The 17,669-nt window shown below is 37.1% G+C and overlaps 2 protein-coding genes across 2 annotated transcripts; both read left to right on the forward strand.

The window, feature by feature from the left end:
* The first annotated feature begins 229 nt into the window (after positions 1 to 229).
* Positions 230 to 3,009, forward strand: LOC113323159 (N-alpha-acetyltransferase 40-like). The gene is made up of 3 exons (XM_026571429.1): positions 230 to 1,331; positions 1,750 to 1,954; positions 2,338 to 3,009. Exon 1 carries the CDS (start codon positions 356 to 358, stop codon positions 1,076 to 1,078), a length of 723 nt encoding a protein of 240 aa, XP_026427214.1. The 5' UTR covers positions 230 to 355; the 3' UTR covers positions 1,079 to 1,331; positions 1,750 to 1,954; positions 2,338 to 3,009.
* Positions 2,722 to 4,407, forward strand: LOC113323158 (late embryogenesis abundant protein D-34-like). The gene is made up of 2 exons (XM_026571428.1): positions 2,722 to 2,940; positions 3,082 to 4,407. Exon 2 carries the CDS (start codon positions 3,347 to 3,349, stop codon positions 4,178 to 4,180), a length of 834 nt encoding a protein of 277 aa, XP_026427213.1. The 5' UTR covers positions 2,722 to 2,940; positions 3,082 to 3,346; the 3' UTR covers positions 4,181 to 4,407.
* Positions 4,408 to 17,669: the final 13,262 nt, after the last annotated feature.

Raw genomic sequence — 17,669 nt, forward strand, 5'->3', positions numbered from 1 at the left:
ACCAGTGGTTCAATGACAATACCCCTACAGGGTACAGGAGTAGTTCAACTTAAACACCTCCTGAACTACACTATCAGCAAACCGCATTTCTTGCCTGGTCTATTCTCATGCTCTCCGGAAAAGAACACTTGTGAAATCTAGAGGAAAATGTTTAAAGATAATCCGATGTTTCTCCATCAATTTCGATTTGAAATCATCGCAAGGGATAATTCTTCTGCAATCGATAATACTCCTGCAGGTATAGTTTTTTAGTCTTCAAGTTTGTAATTAGGAGTTTTAATTTCATGAGTTGAGTGAAAATGTTAAAATCTAGGGTTTGATTTGATAGAGAAGTTGTTATTGCATTGCAAGAACAATGAATAGAAGGGAAGTTTTAGAAAAGAAGAAATTAATAGACGAAATCATAAGAAATGCTAATAATAATTCAGAGAAAGATCATCTCTTTTCGTTACTTCCATCTTGTTATCTTCATTTCAATCGAAACGGTCTGTCTGTATACTTAGAGTCAGGAATTGGGTCATGTCTATCTTCATTTAAGAAACAATATATTCAAAAGCTTCTTAAGGTCAATATGGAAGCTATATATGGACCAGAAGAATGGGTTTTCGAAGAGAAAGTTAAACGTAGAGAAATGGTTGCGCATGATGCTCGTTACATATTTGTTCGAGAAATTACGGATAATGCAACGTCTACTGATCATGGGGGGGAGAATCTTTTTGTAGGTTTTGTCCAGTATAGGTTTGTATTGGAGGAAGAGGTGCCGGTGACTTATGTTTATGAACTACAGCTTGAAGAGCGTGTGCAAGGGAAAGGGCTAGGGAAATTTTTAATGGAGTTGGTTGAGATTATTGCGTATGAGAACCGTATGAGTGCTGTTATGTTAACTGTTCAGAAAGGGAATGCACTTGCTATGGATTTTTATGTGAGTAAGCTAATGTACGTAATATCGTCCAACTCACCTTCACAGATGGGGTTTGACAAGAACTATGAAATTCTGTGCAAACCAGTTGATCATGAAGCAAAAAGAAAAAATGTTGGTGATACAGTTTTACTGGGTGCTGCAACAAATATAAACTAGTGACCAATTTATTTGCCATGTAATAGTAGATCTGTGCTCCACTTATATGTAGGTGCTGCAGAGTTTGCGAATGAAAGGGTTATTGCCTATCTTTAAATGTAAGCATATCTAGATCGGTTGAAGTGTGACCTAGCCCACTTTGACGGGATAAGCATTGAATAAAAAGGAGGTGCAGGATAGGAGATAACAAGATGGTGAGGGATTACCTTTTACTGTATTTTGTACTTCTTGAAGATCGGTCCCTATGGAAGAGGTAACTATTTATACACTGCATTTGACTGTCACTCGCTCACTCACGATGTTACTATGTATTTATATGTTGCAAGTTAATGTTACGTCTTTTCTAGAAATTGGTAGTTGTGAATCCACCAGCACCGGTTAGACCAGAATCACCAGACCCAGAAACCCAGTATAAGGTTTCAAGGTCTCAACTGAATGTACAGAAATCATGCACTTACAATTTGCTGCTGGCAAACACCACAACACAAACGGAATGGTAGTTAGCTATAACCTCCTTAGGTGAAAATAGACGGATCATATATTATGTCGTTTATTTTGAATTGTTAATATCAAAGAGTCCTACCGCGGACCTTGATTATGCAAATTCTGAATCTGGTAAGTCCATTGTTTAGATTTACATATCTCTGAACCTGTAAATTTGTATTGTGTAGCCAGTCTTCTAAAGTCTCTGCAGTAACTCAACGCCCCTAAAACACACCAAGACAAATGGTTAAAGGCCCTGGAGGTAGGGGCAAGGAAGAAAATCCTAGAGTGTAGATGAGGGAGAAGGTAGTGCAGCTGGTATTGGTGAAGATCAGGACATGTGCTGCATTTCTTGGTCAGAGTAGCCCGAAGAGGGCAAAGAACTCCACTCAGGTAAGAAACTACAAGATGATTTTTGTTTTATGGAACACCCTTTGTTTACCTCAAATCAAAAAAGTAGGTCAGTAGGTGTAATGTGCCTTTATGCTGGTATTACCAACTAAGGAGGTTTATATTTCTATTCACGCATTCATATATGAAACAGATATCCTATCTTTCTCAGTGTCTTTTTGAGCAAACAAATCACAAGACATATCATTTTATTAAACAACAAGTAATCAATCTGATTAGTTATGACAATGACCTTATACACACACATATAATTCACTACCTCATTCAACTTGCTGATTACATACTCTAAACTTTGTTGTTGATTATATACTCTAAACCTACCAATTAAATGAGTCTCTTAATCAATTGTTTGGGTTTTTAATCAGATTTTGGAGACAAACCGCTTAAGTAATTAGCTGAAGACTAAATTAAGTTCCGGGTCGTATGGCAACAATTAGAATTGCATGGGAGCCAAATAAATGGCATCACTACAGCGCTGGAATGTCTAGGAGAACCAGAAAACCCATGCAAATTTCTGAAATGCAAACTGATGATGATGAGAATAATGGTGCTACTGGTTCTAGTTATTTCCAAATAGAAAGCAAAGTAGATAATGAAGATGAATCAATAGCAACAACAGCACATGATACTGGTCATCATCAATTAGGGAAGTTGATAATGAGCGAAGGACATCAGGGAAAAGCTATAAATAGTGGAAATAAGCTTGAACATTACTGTAGCAGCTCTCCTGGAGGTGGCAGATTTTCGCTAAGCCATCACTTCATCAAAGAAGAGAAGAATGATACTTGTGATAATGATAATAACCAATTAATGGTGATAAAACAGAAGGGCGTGAAAGGAATCAAATATGGCAAATTGGTGAAGAAGTATATGACGACTGTGTTGGACAGATTGGTTAAGAAGACTAAGAACGGGGACAAAAATCATCAATTGGGATCACACAAAAAAGCAGCTCTTCCATAAACCATGTAGTAATTATGTTCTCTATTAATGAGCAATTTTCATGTATTTTAATCTGATCAGATACTATTAATGGGATCTGAATCTTCCTGCTAGGAATTTTGCCATACTATTAAGCCATTTAAGTTGATGCCTATTGAACTCTGTTGGCTGGTGTAAGCAAAAAGCCATGGGAAGCATCAAATAGCAGTCGCATAGGCTTAGCAGGGCTAAGAGATAGCTGCATAGTTCCAGTTACTAGCTACGTATATAGGCATGCTTCTGCTTTCCAACCGTCTTCCATTTCCAATTTTTTGAGGTAGGACTAGACATTGATACAGTAATACTCGCTGATAATATACATAGACAAATTAATTCATTCAAACTTGAGCTCTCAGTCTTCCACATAAATAATACCTAAAGACTTGCTAAGAGATGAGTCAGAAACAGCCAAGAAGGCCAGAATCCCATGAACAGAACATGGGTACTGCTCATCTGAAAGAACAACCAAATCTCGATTCTAATCAACAGAAAGAGCCTATTAAATATGGTGATGTGTTTCCGCATGTTTCTGGTGAACTTGCTTCGAAACCTATATCCCCTCGAGATGCTGCTATGATGCAGACTGCTGAGAATTTAGTGCTTGGCAAGACTCAAAAAGGGGGTGCTGCTGCTGCTATGCAATCTGCAGCAACAAAAAATGAAAACGCTGGACTAGTTGGTCATACTGATGTGACTGATATCACTGGCGATCAAAGAGTTACTGTCGCCGAAACTGATGCCCCAGGTAGGTGTATCATTTCTGAATCAGTTGCAGGCCAGGTGATCTCGGAATACAGTAGGCCAGCGCCCATAGCAGCAACAACAACATCAACAGTGGATGAAGATGCAGTTACAATAGGTGAAGCATTAGAAGCGGTGGCAATAACTGCCGGAGATAAACCGATAGACCAAAGTGACGCAGCAGCAATACAAGCAGCTGAAGTTAGAGCGACTGGTATCAATCCCACCATTCCTGGTGGTATTGCCGCTGAAGCTCAATCCGCCGCTAGTGCTAATGCACGTTTGACTGACGATGAAGAGAAAACAAAACTCTCCGATGTTCTCACGGATGCGACATCCAAATTGCACAAGGATAAAACTGTGACCAGCGAGGATGCTGAAGGTGTGGTTAGTGCTGAGCTAAGGAACAATCCTAATATGGCTACATACCCTGGTGGTGTAGCTGCTTCTGTTGCAGCTGCAGCTAGGCTTAATCAAGAACAGTAAGCTGGTGGTAGTAGTTATTGTAAGATAGTATCAGGTATAGCTCTAGAAAGGTGAAAGCTAATGGAACGGTTAAGTCCTTTAGTTCTTTGTAAAATTAGAACCTCTTTATTTTGTGGTTCTTTTGTACAAGTTGTCCTGTGGTATGATCATGTATGAACGAAGTTAAATATGGTTGCAAGTCTATTTGCAAAATAAATAAATAAATAATAGTATATACATTGGACACATTAGTATTTAGTAGTATTATCACTGGCTAGCCCATCTAGACTAAATAAACCCAGCCAAATTGGGATCTATGCCATTTAATGGGGGTCTTTCAAGTTTTCTTTCCCCCATCACCAAATTGTTATGGGATACTAAATTTCTCAAAAATATCAATTTACCGGGAACATTATCTATATACCTCTAGTATGAGGTCATTGTAAAAATATCCTTATGAACTTTACAAATACCCCTAAACTTAATAGCTTACTAAAATACCTCTTTTATAGTGTATACAAACCACTATTCGGAAGGAAAAAAGAAAACCTCTACTGCCCATCACCACCACTGTCCATCACCGTCAACAACCACCACCACTGCCCATCGCCGTCGCCGCCCACTACCACCACCGTCGCCCACCACCACCACTGACCACCGTCGCGACCCACCACCACCACCCACCACCGTCGCCAACCACCACCAACAACCAGCGCCATTGTCCACCACCACCGACAACCACCACCACTACCCACCGTCGCCACCAACCACCACCGCTTTCATCCACCGCCACCGCAAATCACCACCAGCAACCACCAATTCCACCACCACCATGTGGAGTCAACTTGTGGAAGTTGTCTCCAAATCTGAAGGCAACTTGCTGAAGTTGTTTCTAAAAGTGGAGGCAACTAGCTCAAGTTGTCTCCAATAAATAGAGTGTAGGAACAAGTTGCAAAACAAAAACGGAGCCAACTAGCTCAAGTTGTCTCTGAATCTGAGGCAACTAGCTCAAGTTGTATACAAATATGGAGGCAACTAGTTCAAGTTGTCTCCACATATGGAAGCAATTATGACAAGTTGTCTGCAAAGGAAAAGGATACACAAAAAAGTGAAATCGGCGTGAGTCGAACACACATCATCTGACATGGATTCAGCCGTGCTACCGTTGCACCACAGGTTCGTTAATGCAAAATGACATCAAAATGACATCCAAATAGATATACTACACCTACTGATGTATAAAACTACATAGATGTTCATGGTATGTAACACATACATACCTAGTAGTTTGCGCGCATCCAACACAAGTTCATATTGTCTCCCGCAACTACCCCCACTACAACTACAACATCCACTACCATCACCACTACTGCTAACACAACAAACCACCTCCACTGTGACATCCACTACATCCAGCATTGCTGCAAACACAGAAAATTGGAAGCTCAACAACCCTGTACATTCACCTAATATCCACCAGTTCAACTAGCTATAATAGCAACTCTACACAACCTAATCTTCACCAACTCAACTGGCTATAACAGCAACTCAACACAACTATGTGTTACCATTGCACCACAGATTCGTCGCAACTACTCTAAGATATATGTATAATATAATTTCATATGCATGAATGGACCCAAAAACATCACCAAGTTGCCTCCGAACTGGAATCAACCAACTCAAGTTGCCTTCAAACCTGGAATCAACCAACTCAAGTTTCCTCCAATCTGAAATCAGCTAGTTCAAGTTGCCTCTAAAAGTGAAAGCAACTTTCTCAAATTGTCCCCAAATTCTGGAGTCCAAGAACGAAATTGAGGAAACTAGATAAAGTTAAACTATTATTAATCCAAGCCAAAATGGATCTATGCATATTTGTTCTTGGCCAAATAGACTCAAGGATCAAAAAATGCATCAAGATAGAGAATACCTGAAATAATATGGAAGAGAATTTAAATATAAACTGGATAGCCATCCTTCTCAACTGCATGATGCTCTTGGGAATGATATTTGAGCAATTCATGGTGGTGTCAGGGAATCAATAATTTCCCAACCAGCGACTCCTAAATCAGTTCCCACCACAGTGACTAGAGGGGAACATCAATGTTGTATATATACCCGTCAAGACAAAAGAAATGTTACAATATTGATTATTTTGCATGCACAAGAAAAGAATTGTCATTTCAGACACAAATACCGGTTCTGTAAGATTTTTGCGTGCATAAAGCAAGAAATATTCATTACAGATACCACCAGTTCTACAACTACTTGAGCATTTCTAGTTCCTGGCATTTGTGAATGTGTAAGAAAGAAGAACACAATGGCGTATCAATAACTGAAAAATTAGTTACTAAAAAGACAATAAGATAGTGTTCTCATTGTGTTTGTTTGTTCAGCTGAGCTGCTTTCCTTTCCCCAAATGAAGAAGGGAATGCTCAGGCCCAATCCGCCTCATCTCTAATCCCAAAATGGATATCATATCTCTGTTCTCTATCCACATACGAGTAAATGAACACAAACAAAAATTAAAATGGGAAGAAACGCCACCACCTACCAACATTACCATTACATTGCGTGCCCTCAAGAGGTTGAATGCTTGATCAAATGTAGTACTAATAATCATATTATATTATTATGTGAGTGGACAACAATACACTGCATCCCAAGGATTATTAACGGAAATGTTATTGCGCACTCCCAATAGCACTCTACTCACAGCACGGGTTGACGTGGCGAGCCAATCTTTCCATAAAGATAAAACCACGTGTAAATGTCACTTTGATTTATTTTTTGGGTCTGTTTTTTCTCTTTCTTGCTGAACTTCTTCGGTTCTTCCTTTTCCGTCTTCTTACTTCTCTATTGTTCTTTCTTCTCAGTAACTTAAAAGTTAACATCATGGGAAACAAATTGAAGATTCTGAAATGAGTTCGTATTAATTCTTCTTTTGGCTAATAGAGATTTACCCTCTAAACAAGGTGGATAATCCTTAAAGAGACCCCTGAATTTCAATTCTTCACAACAAAAATTGATTACTCATATAGAAAAATTAGATGATTATTACTTGCCTCATTACTTTATATTATCTAAAACCCAAATTAATTTTTGGACACCATCCTCCCTTCTTCTTGCCCATCTCTCATTTTCCCAGTCAGAATGATGTTTGGTGAATATCTTCCACGCCTAAGCAGTGGAGATTAATGTTTTATTTATACTCAAAGATATTCAAAGATTGTTACAGATTTGTTTCAGAGTTTTAACAAACTTCAAAGACTTGTCATGCCGTAAACATAGGCTAGAGACTTTGGCTAATAACTAGGTCAGACGACTGACTCTGTTGAGAGTCTTGAGTAAGACTAGTATGCTTAACACCGTCCCTCAAGTTGTACTGGAGTTGACTAATGTGCAACTTGTGCCTGATGAACTGAAATCTTGGAGAGGATAACCCTTTGGTGAAGATATCAGCTAGTTGATCACGACTGCTGACAAACTTAACATGTAACTGCTTGCGGGCAACTCTTTCTCGGACAAAGTGATAGTCAATTTCAATGTGCTTTGTACGAGCATGGAAAATAGGATTAGCAGCAAGATACGTTGTTCCAATGTTATCACACCAGATAGAAGGTGTTGGAGTTGCAACACCTAACTCAACAAGTAAAGACTGAATCCATATGAGCTCAGAGGTAGCTATTGCAACACCTCGATACTCAGCCTCAGTGGATGATTTTGAAACCGTTTTCTGCTTCCGTGCATTCCAAGAAACAAGATTTCCTCCAAAGTAGATACAGTAGCCAGAAGTGGATCTCCTGTCATCTAAACTTCCTGCCCAGTCTGCATCACTGTATGCATGTAGTGTATAATCAACACCAGGTGTAAAAAAACAGCCCATAGTCTATGAAGTACTTCAGATAGCGCAAGATACGTTTAACTAGCTCCCAATGTTCTATATAAAGCTCATGCATATACTGACAAGCTTTATTGACAGCTACAGAGATGTCTGGACGGGTAATATGAAGATACTGAAGTGCACCAACAACACTGCGATAGAGTGTAGGATCTGAAAACTTTTCAGAACCAACTTTCTGTATCTTAACGTTGGCTGCTAGAGGAGTGCTCGCTGGTTTGATGCCATCTAGATTTGTGCGTCGCAGTAGATCAGAGACATATTTCCTTTGTGACAAGACTAAGGATTGCCCCTGGTGTAAGACCTCAACACCCAGAAAATAAGATAAATCTCCCATATCTTTTACAGCAAACTCAGAGCCCAAATCTGAAATCAAATTATCCACCATGGTCGAGTCCGAGCCCGTAACAATGATATCATCCACATAGATCAGCACATAAGCAACATAAGCTCCAGATTTTTTTATAAACAATGAGGAGTCTGCAGTGGATGCAGTAAACCCCATTTTGAGAAGATGATTGCTGAGACGTGAAAACCACGCACGTGGAGCCTGTTTAAGTCCATACAAGAACTTATGCAACTTACAGACGTGAGTTGGGTAGTTTGGATCAACATATCCAGAAGGCTGCTTCATATACACTTCTTCCTCAAGAACCCCATGCAGAAACACATTTTCAACATCTAACTGACGTAGATTCCACTTGTTATTAACAACAATAGAGAGGACTATCCGTATAGTGCAAGGTTTAATGACAGGTGAGAAAGTTTCTCCATAATCTAAACCCTCCTGCTGGTTGAAACCCTTAGCAACCAAACGAGCCTTATAGCGTTGAATTGAGCCATCAGGATTATGTTTAACACGAAAAACCCACTTAGAGCCAACTATGTTCATACCAGCTTCATATGGCACCAGAGAGTATGTGCCATTCTTGACTAATGCATTAATCTGAGTGTCCATGGCCGTTTTCCACTCCGGAATTGAACAAGACTTGGAGTAACATGTCGGTTCCATGAAGTCAGCGTCACACAGCGGGTGTTTTGAAGCAGAGAGACAAAGTTTTTGTATTGGTTTAGTAATTCCTGCCTTTGCTCTAGTAATCATCTGATGTCCTTGCTGTTGCGTTAAATCTTGGGACTGCATATCAGGTGATGCAGTAGACATAGACAGCTGCATATTAGTTGAAAGATCTGAAGGCAGCGGAGACACACCGTTGTGAGCAGGAGAACATGCTTCTGGAGATGCAGATGCTTGTAAAATAGGCTCCAACGTCTGCGACTGCTGCACAGTTACAGCAGGAGATGATTGAAACACAGGAGAACTTAAAATCTCTGTGCTAGTAAATTGTGTTGGAGAAATCACCTCAGGAGATTGCTGTGGAGAAGGAGAGAATGGAAATGTCGATTCCTCAAACCTAACATGTCTAGAAATATACACCCTATTTGTAGGAACGTGAAGGCACGTATAACCTTTATGAGATGGGCTGTACCCCAAGAAAATGCATGGTAAAGACCTAGGCTCTAGTTTGTGGGAATTGTAAGGTCTGAGACATGGGTAGGCTAAGCAACCAAAGACTCTAAGGAAAGAATAATCTGTCTTTTTGTTGTAGAGAAGCTCTAGAGGAGTTTTTCCTTCTGCAGACGACTTTGGTAATCTATTAATTAAATAACAAGCAGTGGTGAAGGCGTCAGACCAAAATTCTGATGGAAGCTTATCATGAAACAATAGTGCTAAACCACTTTTAGTAACATGTCTTATTCTACGCTCAGCAAGACCATTTTGAGTAGAAGTATGAGGACAAGAAAATCGATGTTGTATACCTGAATTATTTAGATAGGAAGTGAGTTTTCTGTATTCAAGAGCATTATCAGACTGAAAAACTTTGATTTTATGACCAGTTAAATTCTCAACTTTCTTATGAAACTGAGTGAAAATAAGAAACACATCAGATCTTTTTATCATTGGAAAAACCCAGGTATAATGAGAGAAAGCATCCATAATTAACAAATAATAACGATATCCAGTTCTTGAAAATTTTGGAGAAACCCATATGTCTGAAACTACAAGACTTAGTGGTGCATATTCAGCTGCACTACGAGAAAAAGGTAAACGCTTACTCTTGCTAATGTGACAGGAGTGGCAGAAACCAAAATGTTTATTCAAATAGGGTAGGGAAAATTTATTAACTATCTTAGAAACTGTGCTCAACATAGGATGACCAAGCCGTTGATGCCAAATAGGGATGCTCGCAGAGAAAAAGGAAGTTGCTTGTTTGTTTAAGTCTCCCACTCCATCTAACACGTACAATCCATTCTCATTCCTCCCCTTTAGCAGCAAAGCTCCCGTGGTTTTGTCCTTCACAACAAAAAAATCTGTGTGAAATTCAAAACAAACATTATTATCCTTAAAAAATTGATGAACAGATAGTAGATTTGTTTTTATTTTTGGCACATGGTAAACATTATTCAGGCAGAACTTCCTATTATTAGAAGTAAAGACAGCATTGCCAATATGAGCAATCTGCAAAGTATTACCATTACCAACTTTAACTGTATCAGTGCCATCATACTCATGTGGAATACATAAGTTCTTGACATCAGCAGTCAGGTGATGAGTTGCACCAAAATCTGTGACCCATTGAGCACCTGAAGAGTCACCAGGAAAAGCAAGGTATGCTGTTGGAGGCTTATGTTGAGTAACTTTTTGTTGGTCATGACGAAACCAACAACGATCTGCAGTGTGATTCCGCTTTTTACAGATCTGACAGGAGACTTCTACATTAGCTGGATTCCTGTTGGGCTGCATTTGGGGACGATTGTTATTTGGAGGAAGCGGTCCACGATTCTGGTTGTTGAACCGTCGTGGTTCATTCTTAGTAGTCATAGTGGAACTAGAAGCAACAAAGTTTGCAACTGGAGCTTGAATTTGTGCAAGTTGTTGTTCAACCCGCATTTCAAAGGAGAGCAGATGTGAGGTGTAGGTCTGGATGTCCATCCCTTCAACAGTGCTAAGAGCAGTGACGATTGGATCATAAGTTTGATTCAAGCCATTGCTGATGCACTGTTTCTTTTCTTCAGTTGACACAATATATCCAGAAGTAGCTAGCTGGTCAAACAAATGTTTTGCATCATTGAGATAAGTTTTTAAGGATTTGTTACCTTTGGTCATGCAGTGGAGTTGCTTCTTGAGACAACTTTGATGAGCAAATGTTTTTGGTGCATACTCAGCTTCAAGTTTATCCCAGATTTCCTTGGAAGTAGTTAGTTCAGAGACAACACTAAGAACTTCAGGTGTAAGAGTTGAATTCAGCCAACCAACGATCAATGAATCTTGGGATTCATAAGCTGTGAATGCTGGATTTACATCTTCAGATTCAGGAAGATTAGGTGGTGGTTTTGGTTTTGTGCCATCAACAAAACCTGACAGATCATACCCTTTAAGGATGGGTCTAAACTGTTCCTTCCACAGATGGTGATTTGTCTCTGTGTGCTTCAAGGTGACAAGATGATGTATCTGAACATTTATGAGAGTAGTTGTTGTATCTGCCATTTATGGAGTGTGTATTTCAGATTTCTTTTTTTTGTTTTGTTTTGTTTTGTTTTGGTAGGTGATTGATATGTGCGGAAGCGACTGGATCGAAGGCTGATACCAAGTCAGAATGATGTTTGGTGAATATCTTCCACGCCTAAGCAGTGGAGATTAATGTTTTATTTATACTCAAAGATATTCAAAGATTGTTACAGATTTGTTTCAGAGTTTTAACAAACTTAAAATACTTGTCATGCCGTAAACATAGGCTAGAGACTTTGGCTAATAACTAGGTCAGACGACTGACTCTGTTGAGAGTCTTGAGTAAGACTAGTATGCTTAACATCCCCCTTTCCATATCTAAACCATAAATTCATCCCTTTTTGTAACTGGAATAATTTTTCTCGGCTTTTGTATTGCACAACTAAGATTCGGATTATGATTTTTGGGTTCGTATTAATTTTTTTGGCTTAATTTCTTCCTGGAAATGATCAAATCAGAGAAGATGAATGATTCAACCATTAGCAGCGAGTGATTCAGTTTGCAGACATTAATTGTTAGAGAAGGAAGAAAGTGAAATTCAACAAAGATGTTATGGAATTAATATGATAAATTTTATTCACCCAATTCTTGTTTCAAAAACATTGATGATAATTGATCGTGGATATCTGAGGAACTGAAAAACGGATATTCAAATTACTGACGAAACTTGGGTTTAATTTTAGAGTGTCCTAAAACAATAAGATTTTGAAATCATGGATATCTAAAAATCTCTTAAATTCGGATTCTTTCTTTCTTATTTATGGTACTAAAAATGGGGAACTGATATTCCTTTTTTTTTATCTGAGGAACTAATTCTATCAATATCAAAAGCATTTATAATACAGGCACACCCATCGATCAAAATTCAAAACAATATAAACTGATTTTGAAAGGAAAATTGTTATTGTCATAGTTTAACTTTGTAATCTTCATCTTCAATGAAGAAACTCCAGGAGACGGAGATAGAGAAGATGGAAAAATAAAATACTTCCTCCGTTTTTTCTAATAAGCTGGTTTTGTTTTTAGCGAAATTTAAGGAAATTAAGAGAATTAATCATTTAAAGTGGTCTTCATGATACTTGTCAATAAAAGAAGTGAAGTGAAATGGTTCCCGTGACACTTGCTAGCAAAAGAAGTAAAGTGAAGTGGTCCACATGACACTCGTCATCAAAAGAAGTTAAGAGAAAAGTGGTCCCAAAAAATTAAAGTAACATTCGACTTTCCCAATCAGGAGACTGGCCTATTTTTTTGAAACTTTTATTTATAGAAACTGGCATATTAAAAAAGAACGGAGGGAGTATAAGAAAGAGAGAGAATAAAGTTTGGAAATTTGTGTTTTTCTTTATTTCAAAATAAATTTTTAGAAGGAAATAAACTTTTAAGATGAAATAAACTTTGTGTTTTTCTTGTTAACTTGTATACCCATATACATATTAAGGTTCATTAAAATAACAATTTCTTGCATTGGAAACAAGATTTGTTTGTTTTATTACGTTGAAAACAGTAATTCTTTGCATTGGGAACAAAAAAACGTTGTTTTTAGTGAAAGAAAAACCAATTTCTAGTAGAATAAGACAAAAAAAACACAATTTTCGAAGAAGTAAAATAATTCTTTATTAAACCTTAACATGTATACGGATATACAAGTTAACAAAAACCCTTTAGTAACTATTCACAGTTGTGTAAATTAAAGAGCTAAAAAGCTATGCATTTGCCGAGAAATGGCAATGGCAAGATACCAGATCAAAACAATCCAACTAGCAACATCCAAAAGTAAAAAACATCTCTTCCAGGAAATAGAACACTGACACCAAATTAAATGTTGAGACAGTAAACAGAACAAGAGATCGGCTTAGGTAGTTACCTTCTCGGGAGTAGCAAACCCACCACATATGGGTTGCAAGGGTATCACACATTGTTTAGTAAAACACAAAATTTGTTAAAAAGACCAAAATCAATAATTTTTGGGTGAAAAGGACATTTAGATTTTGATATTGTTTAAATGGACAAAAATGTAAAAATAACCAGGATGTAAACATTTTCATCATACCCATTTTTAAATACTTTTTCCTATTTTTAATTTACATCAGGATGCACCCAGTTTCATCCTTGCTATTTTTTAAGTTTAAGTCAGGATGAATCCAGTTTCATCCTTGCTATTTTTTTGGTGTCCATTTCACCCGTAATAATTTTTTACTCGTCCATTGAACCATGTTTTAAAAATATTTGAACAAATGACCGATTTTCCGTTAGTAAAACCTCGTTATGTTGACCACCTTTTCCTTCACCATAACAACCGCCACTTCCACGATCTCTACCTTGGTATCCACTGCTTCTACAAATCCCCCACCACTCTCGATTTTGTTACAACAACCACCACCACCACCAATGTTACATACAAGTATATCATTTAAACAAGCAGAAGCACTACCAAAACCAACTCAAATAAAATGATATTGAACAAAAACAACTAAATCGTTACCAACCAACTAAATCATTACCGATGACACTTAAAACACAAATCATATAGAAATTATCCAACATTACAGAAACTGATTTTGTTGAAATTAACTGAATCAAAATCAAAGTCATAAAAAATATCAATTAGTTTAAAAACTTAATCTTCATGTCGATTGATATTAATCTAAAATTAAAAATGTAATCATTAATTCACCCAAATCTAATAGATTTGTTATTAGGCTTCGATTATAAGAAATTTTGAAATTTTCTCACCGGAATAACCATAAATCGAATCCCAAGATGAGATCTCTCAACATATCGGAGCTTAGGTTTGGTGATGGTGGCGGTGGTGATAACGAGATGTTGTTGTGGTGGCGGTGATGGAGATTTCGTGGCGGCGATGGAGATGGTGGTGGTGAAGCTCTGTCTGATCCATTTTCCATCTACCAAAATAAAACCAATCCAAACTAATTTGATCGATCTAATGATAATAATGACAGACATAACGGATGTGGTGGTGCTTGTTGTAATGGAGGCGATCCAGATGGTGGTGGTGATTGAGCGATGGAGATGGTGGTATGGGAGCGACAAATTGAAAATTTTCTTCTGGATTTGTTAAAGAAGAAGGAAATGAAATGGAAAGGTTAAAAAAGGAAATATAGAAATTCTGTTTTTGATAAAAATTTCAATTATGTCCTTAGGTGTATTTGTAAAGAGTAGTATGTGATAGACACATGGATAGTTGGGGTGTTTATAACATTCTCATTAATTTACCCCACGTTAATTCCTAAAACAGTCTCATATAAAAACTAATATTTCCATATTCAGTAAATCCAAAAACAAAAAAAAAAAACTAAACCTAAAGAATTTTCTATTTTCATCCTAGTCTTTCCAAATTCTCAAAACCCTAATCAAAAAGATCTTCATCCTCTTCTCCAACGAATCTTCGATCCAACCAATAAAAAGGTAAATCTCCATCAACCCATTCTATGATTTGCATTTCTTCATTGATTTACATGTTTAAATCTTTGATTTTCGTCTATCAAAATCTCTGATTACACTCAAAATCGGTTTATGCCGACATATCGAATAAACCAATTCTGGATTTTGTTCTTCATCCATGAAGAGCATGCATAATAATAGGTTTATATGATAATTAACATCAACCGTTTATAAGTTTAGAAATGAAATATGAAAATATATCACCAAAATCGGTTTATATGTCCTTTAGAATAATCTGATTTTGGGTAAAGTTTTTTTTTTTAACTATGCAGTCCCATAATCGGGTTTTATGTGCTTGTTAATTTACCGATTAAGATAGTCTCTTCATATTCCTTTCCACAATCGGTTTTTATACATGTATTTTGGATGATCATGGTTTTGAACTTAATGCACTTAAAGTTTTAATTATAATTATGTGTTGCTCGATAATTCTATCCTGACATGCCAACAATCACTCTACTAGATATGTCAACATAAACCGATTGTTCAAGCTATTTTTCATGTATGTTTTTCAAGCTATAATCGGGTAACATATGCATATATATAAACCGATTAGTGTCGATGAAAATTCAAATTTTTTTACATGTCTTTAATCGGTTTATGTTTGTCACAAGAAAGACCGATTCCTGGTGGCATGAAAACATAATCGGGTTTTACAGACCTTCAAGAAGACCGATTATGCAAAATTATTTTACGTTTTAAAAAAAAATAGTCGTTAGGGACTTTTTCTATATATATAGATACCTCATCCTTGGACCCTGTTTGGCCCAAAATTACTCATTCTATTCCCTCTTACTACATATACTCCACAATTACTCATTTCATACCTCCACATACAAGAAATGGCATCATTTCATTCAAACGGAGATTTAGCGCGCGGAAACTCGAGTTAGACATCAGTCCTCCGTAAGGGTGGATACCGTAACCTTTTTGTCTATGGTACACAACAAATTTACGCAATAGTTTGGGAATCCTGATGGAAGAAGTGTTCAACAAGTCCATGATAGGAACCTAGTCATCGAAAATGCGATACTTGCTTATTTAGATATCCAACCTCGGATTTTTAATGCTAGCCCCTTTAGCTACTCCGTTGAACATTTTTTAAGTATTTTCTCCGTTTGTTTTACGTAGTCCATGTTGTTTTATTTTCCAATGAAACACCGCTAACAAAGTAAGTTTGTGTTTTGGTTTTATAGCATGAAGTCGTGAAAGCGCGCTACTTGGAGGAAAAGGGGAAAGCATTCGCATTCGATGCAAGCTATCACTTCATGGTATCCAAAATCCCGGAGTATGCCCCGTACTTCATGGAGGGTGTATCGTCGTCGGATTCCTCAAACGAAGATTGATGACTTTAGAAGTTTTTGTGTACGTTTTGTGGCTAGACCTCTATGTAACCCTCACGAGACTATAACTCGTCCACTAGGGTCGCCTAGGGGTTTAAAGGCTTGATGCATGCGCTAAATGCATCCTACAATAATCAAATGAATGAAAAAAAATCTTATGAAAGAAAATAATCGGTTTATATATGTAATATGTACAATCCTATTTGCTAATCGGATTATACATATGGCAACGTTTACCGATTATAAAAGTACTTTGTTAATTTTGGAAACACCAGTCTAGAATCGGTTTACAAGTGCATGAACGTAAACCGATTATGAGTACTCTTTATGAAAAAAATAATCAAAAAGATTAAGTTGTTTGATGTTTTGAAGAACTCTTTAACATTAGTTAATCTCACATCCAAAACATAATTAACACCTAATACGTTAATTAATACTAATTGATTAGGGGTAAAATAGGTACTTAGGTAATTGTTGGATAACAGGTGGTGTGAAAGTTATTTTTAATGACCTTTTTTGTCTTATAGTAGAAGGCCCCAATTAAGTGGCAAAGGCCCCAATTTAGTCAGGTAAATAAAGACTAGTTTAAGTTAATGAGGTGAAGCAACTGAAGATTTTGAAAACTCTTCTAATACAAAGTTTATGTGCAGAACTGTAGATGCTCATGCGTTTAACTTCTCTGAGTCGATATAGAGTTACAGACCTAGTTAAGTGTCTTAAACTTATTCGGATTTGAATTTGTAGTTCTAATGCATTTAAAGGTTCTCTTTGGACTCCATATTACACAATTTGATGAGTTAACAAAACTGGCAAACTCCCTGTCAAGGATATAATGCGAACAAACAATCAAATACTCGGTTTACGGAAACCAGTTGGGGTACACAAAAGTTATAATTTGAGTGAGTTGGAACGGGTTGTCTATTGGATTGGCAAGAATCGGGTATACATTGTGAATTATATCTAATTCTAAATAAAATTTGAACGTTAGATGGAATTGTATTAGCGCAACTAATCGCTTCTGGAGTCTAATGTAAAGATAAAAGCTTTCCAGTTACCAGTATTATATAAATATAATAATGAGTAACTCTCTGCAACCCATTACTTACAACTAAGTTTTCTATAAAAACCGATAAGATTTTTTCCCCATTAACATGACAGGTCCTTTTGAATTCCATAGCAAATAATTAAAGGAGACAAATACTTGCAAATAATTAAATAACCAAAATATAAGTTGAT

This window comes from Papaver somniferum, chromosome 11 (assembly GCF_003573695.1).
Source record: "Papaver somniferum cultivar HN1 chromosome 11, ASM357369v1, whole genome shotgun sequence".
In the NCBI taxonomy this organism is placed as follows: domain Eukaryota; kingdom Viridiplantae; phylum Streptophyta; class Magnoliopsida; order Ranunculales; family Papaveraceae; genus Papaver; species Papaver somniferum.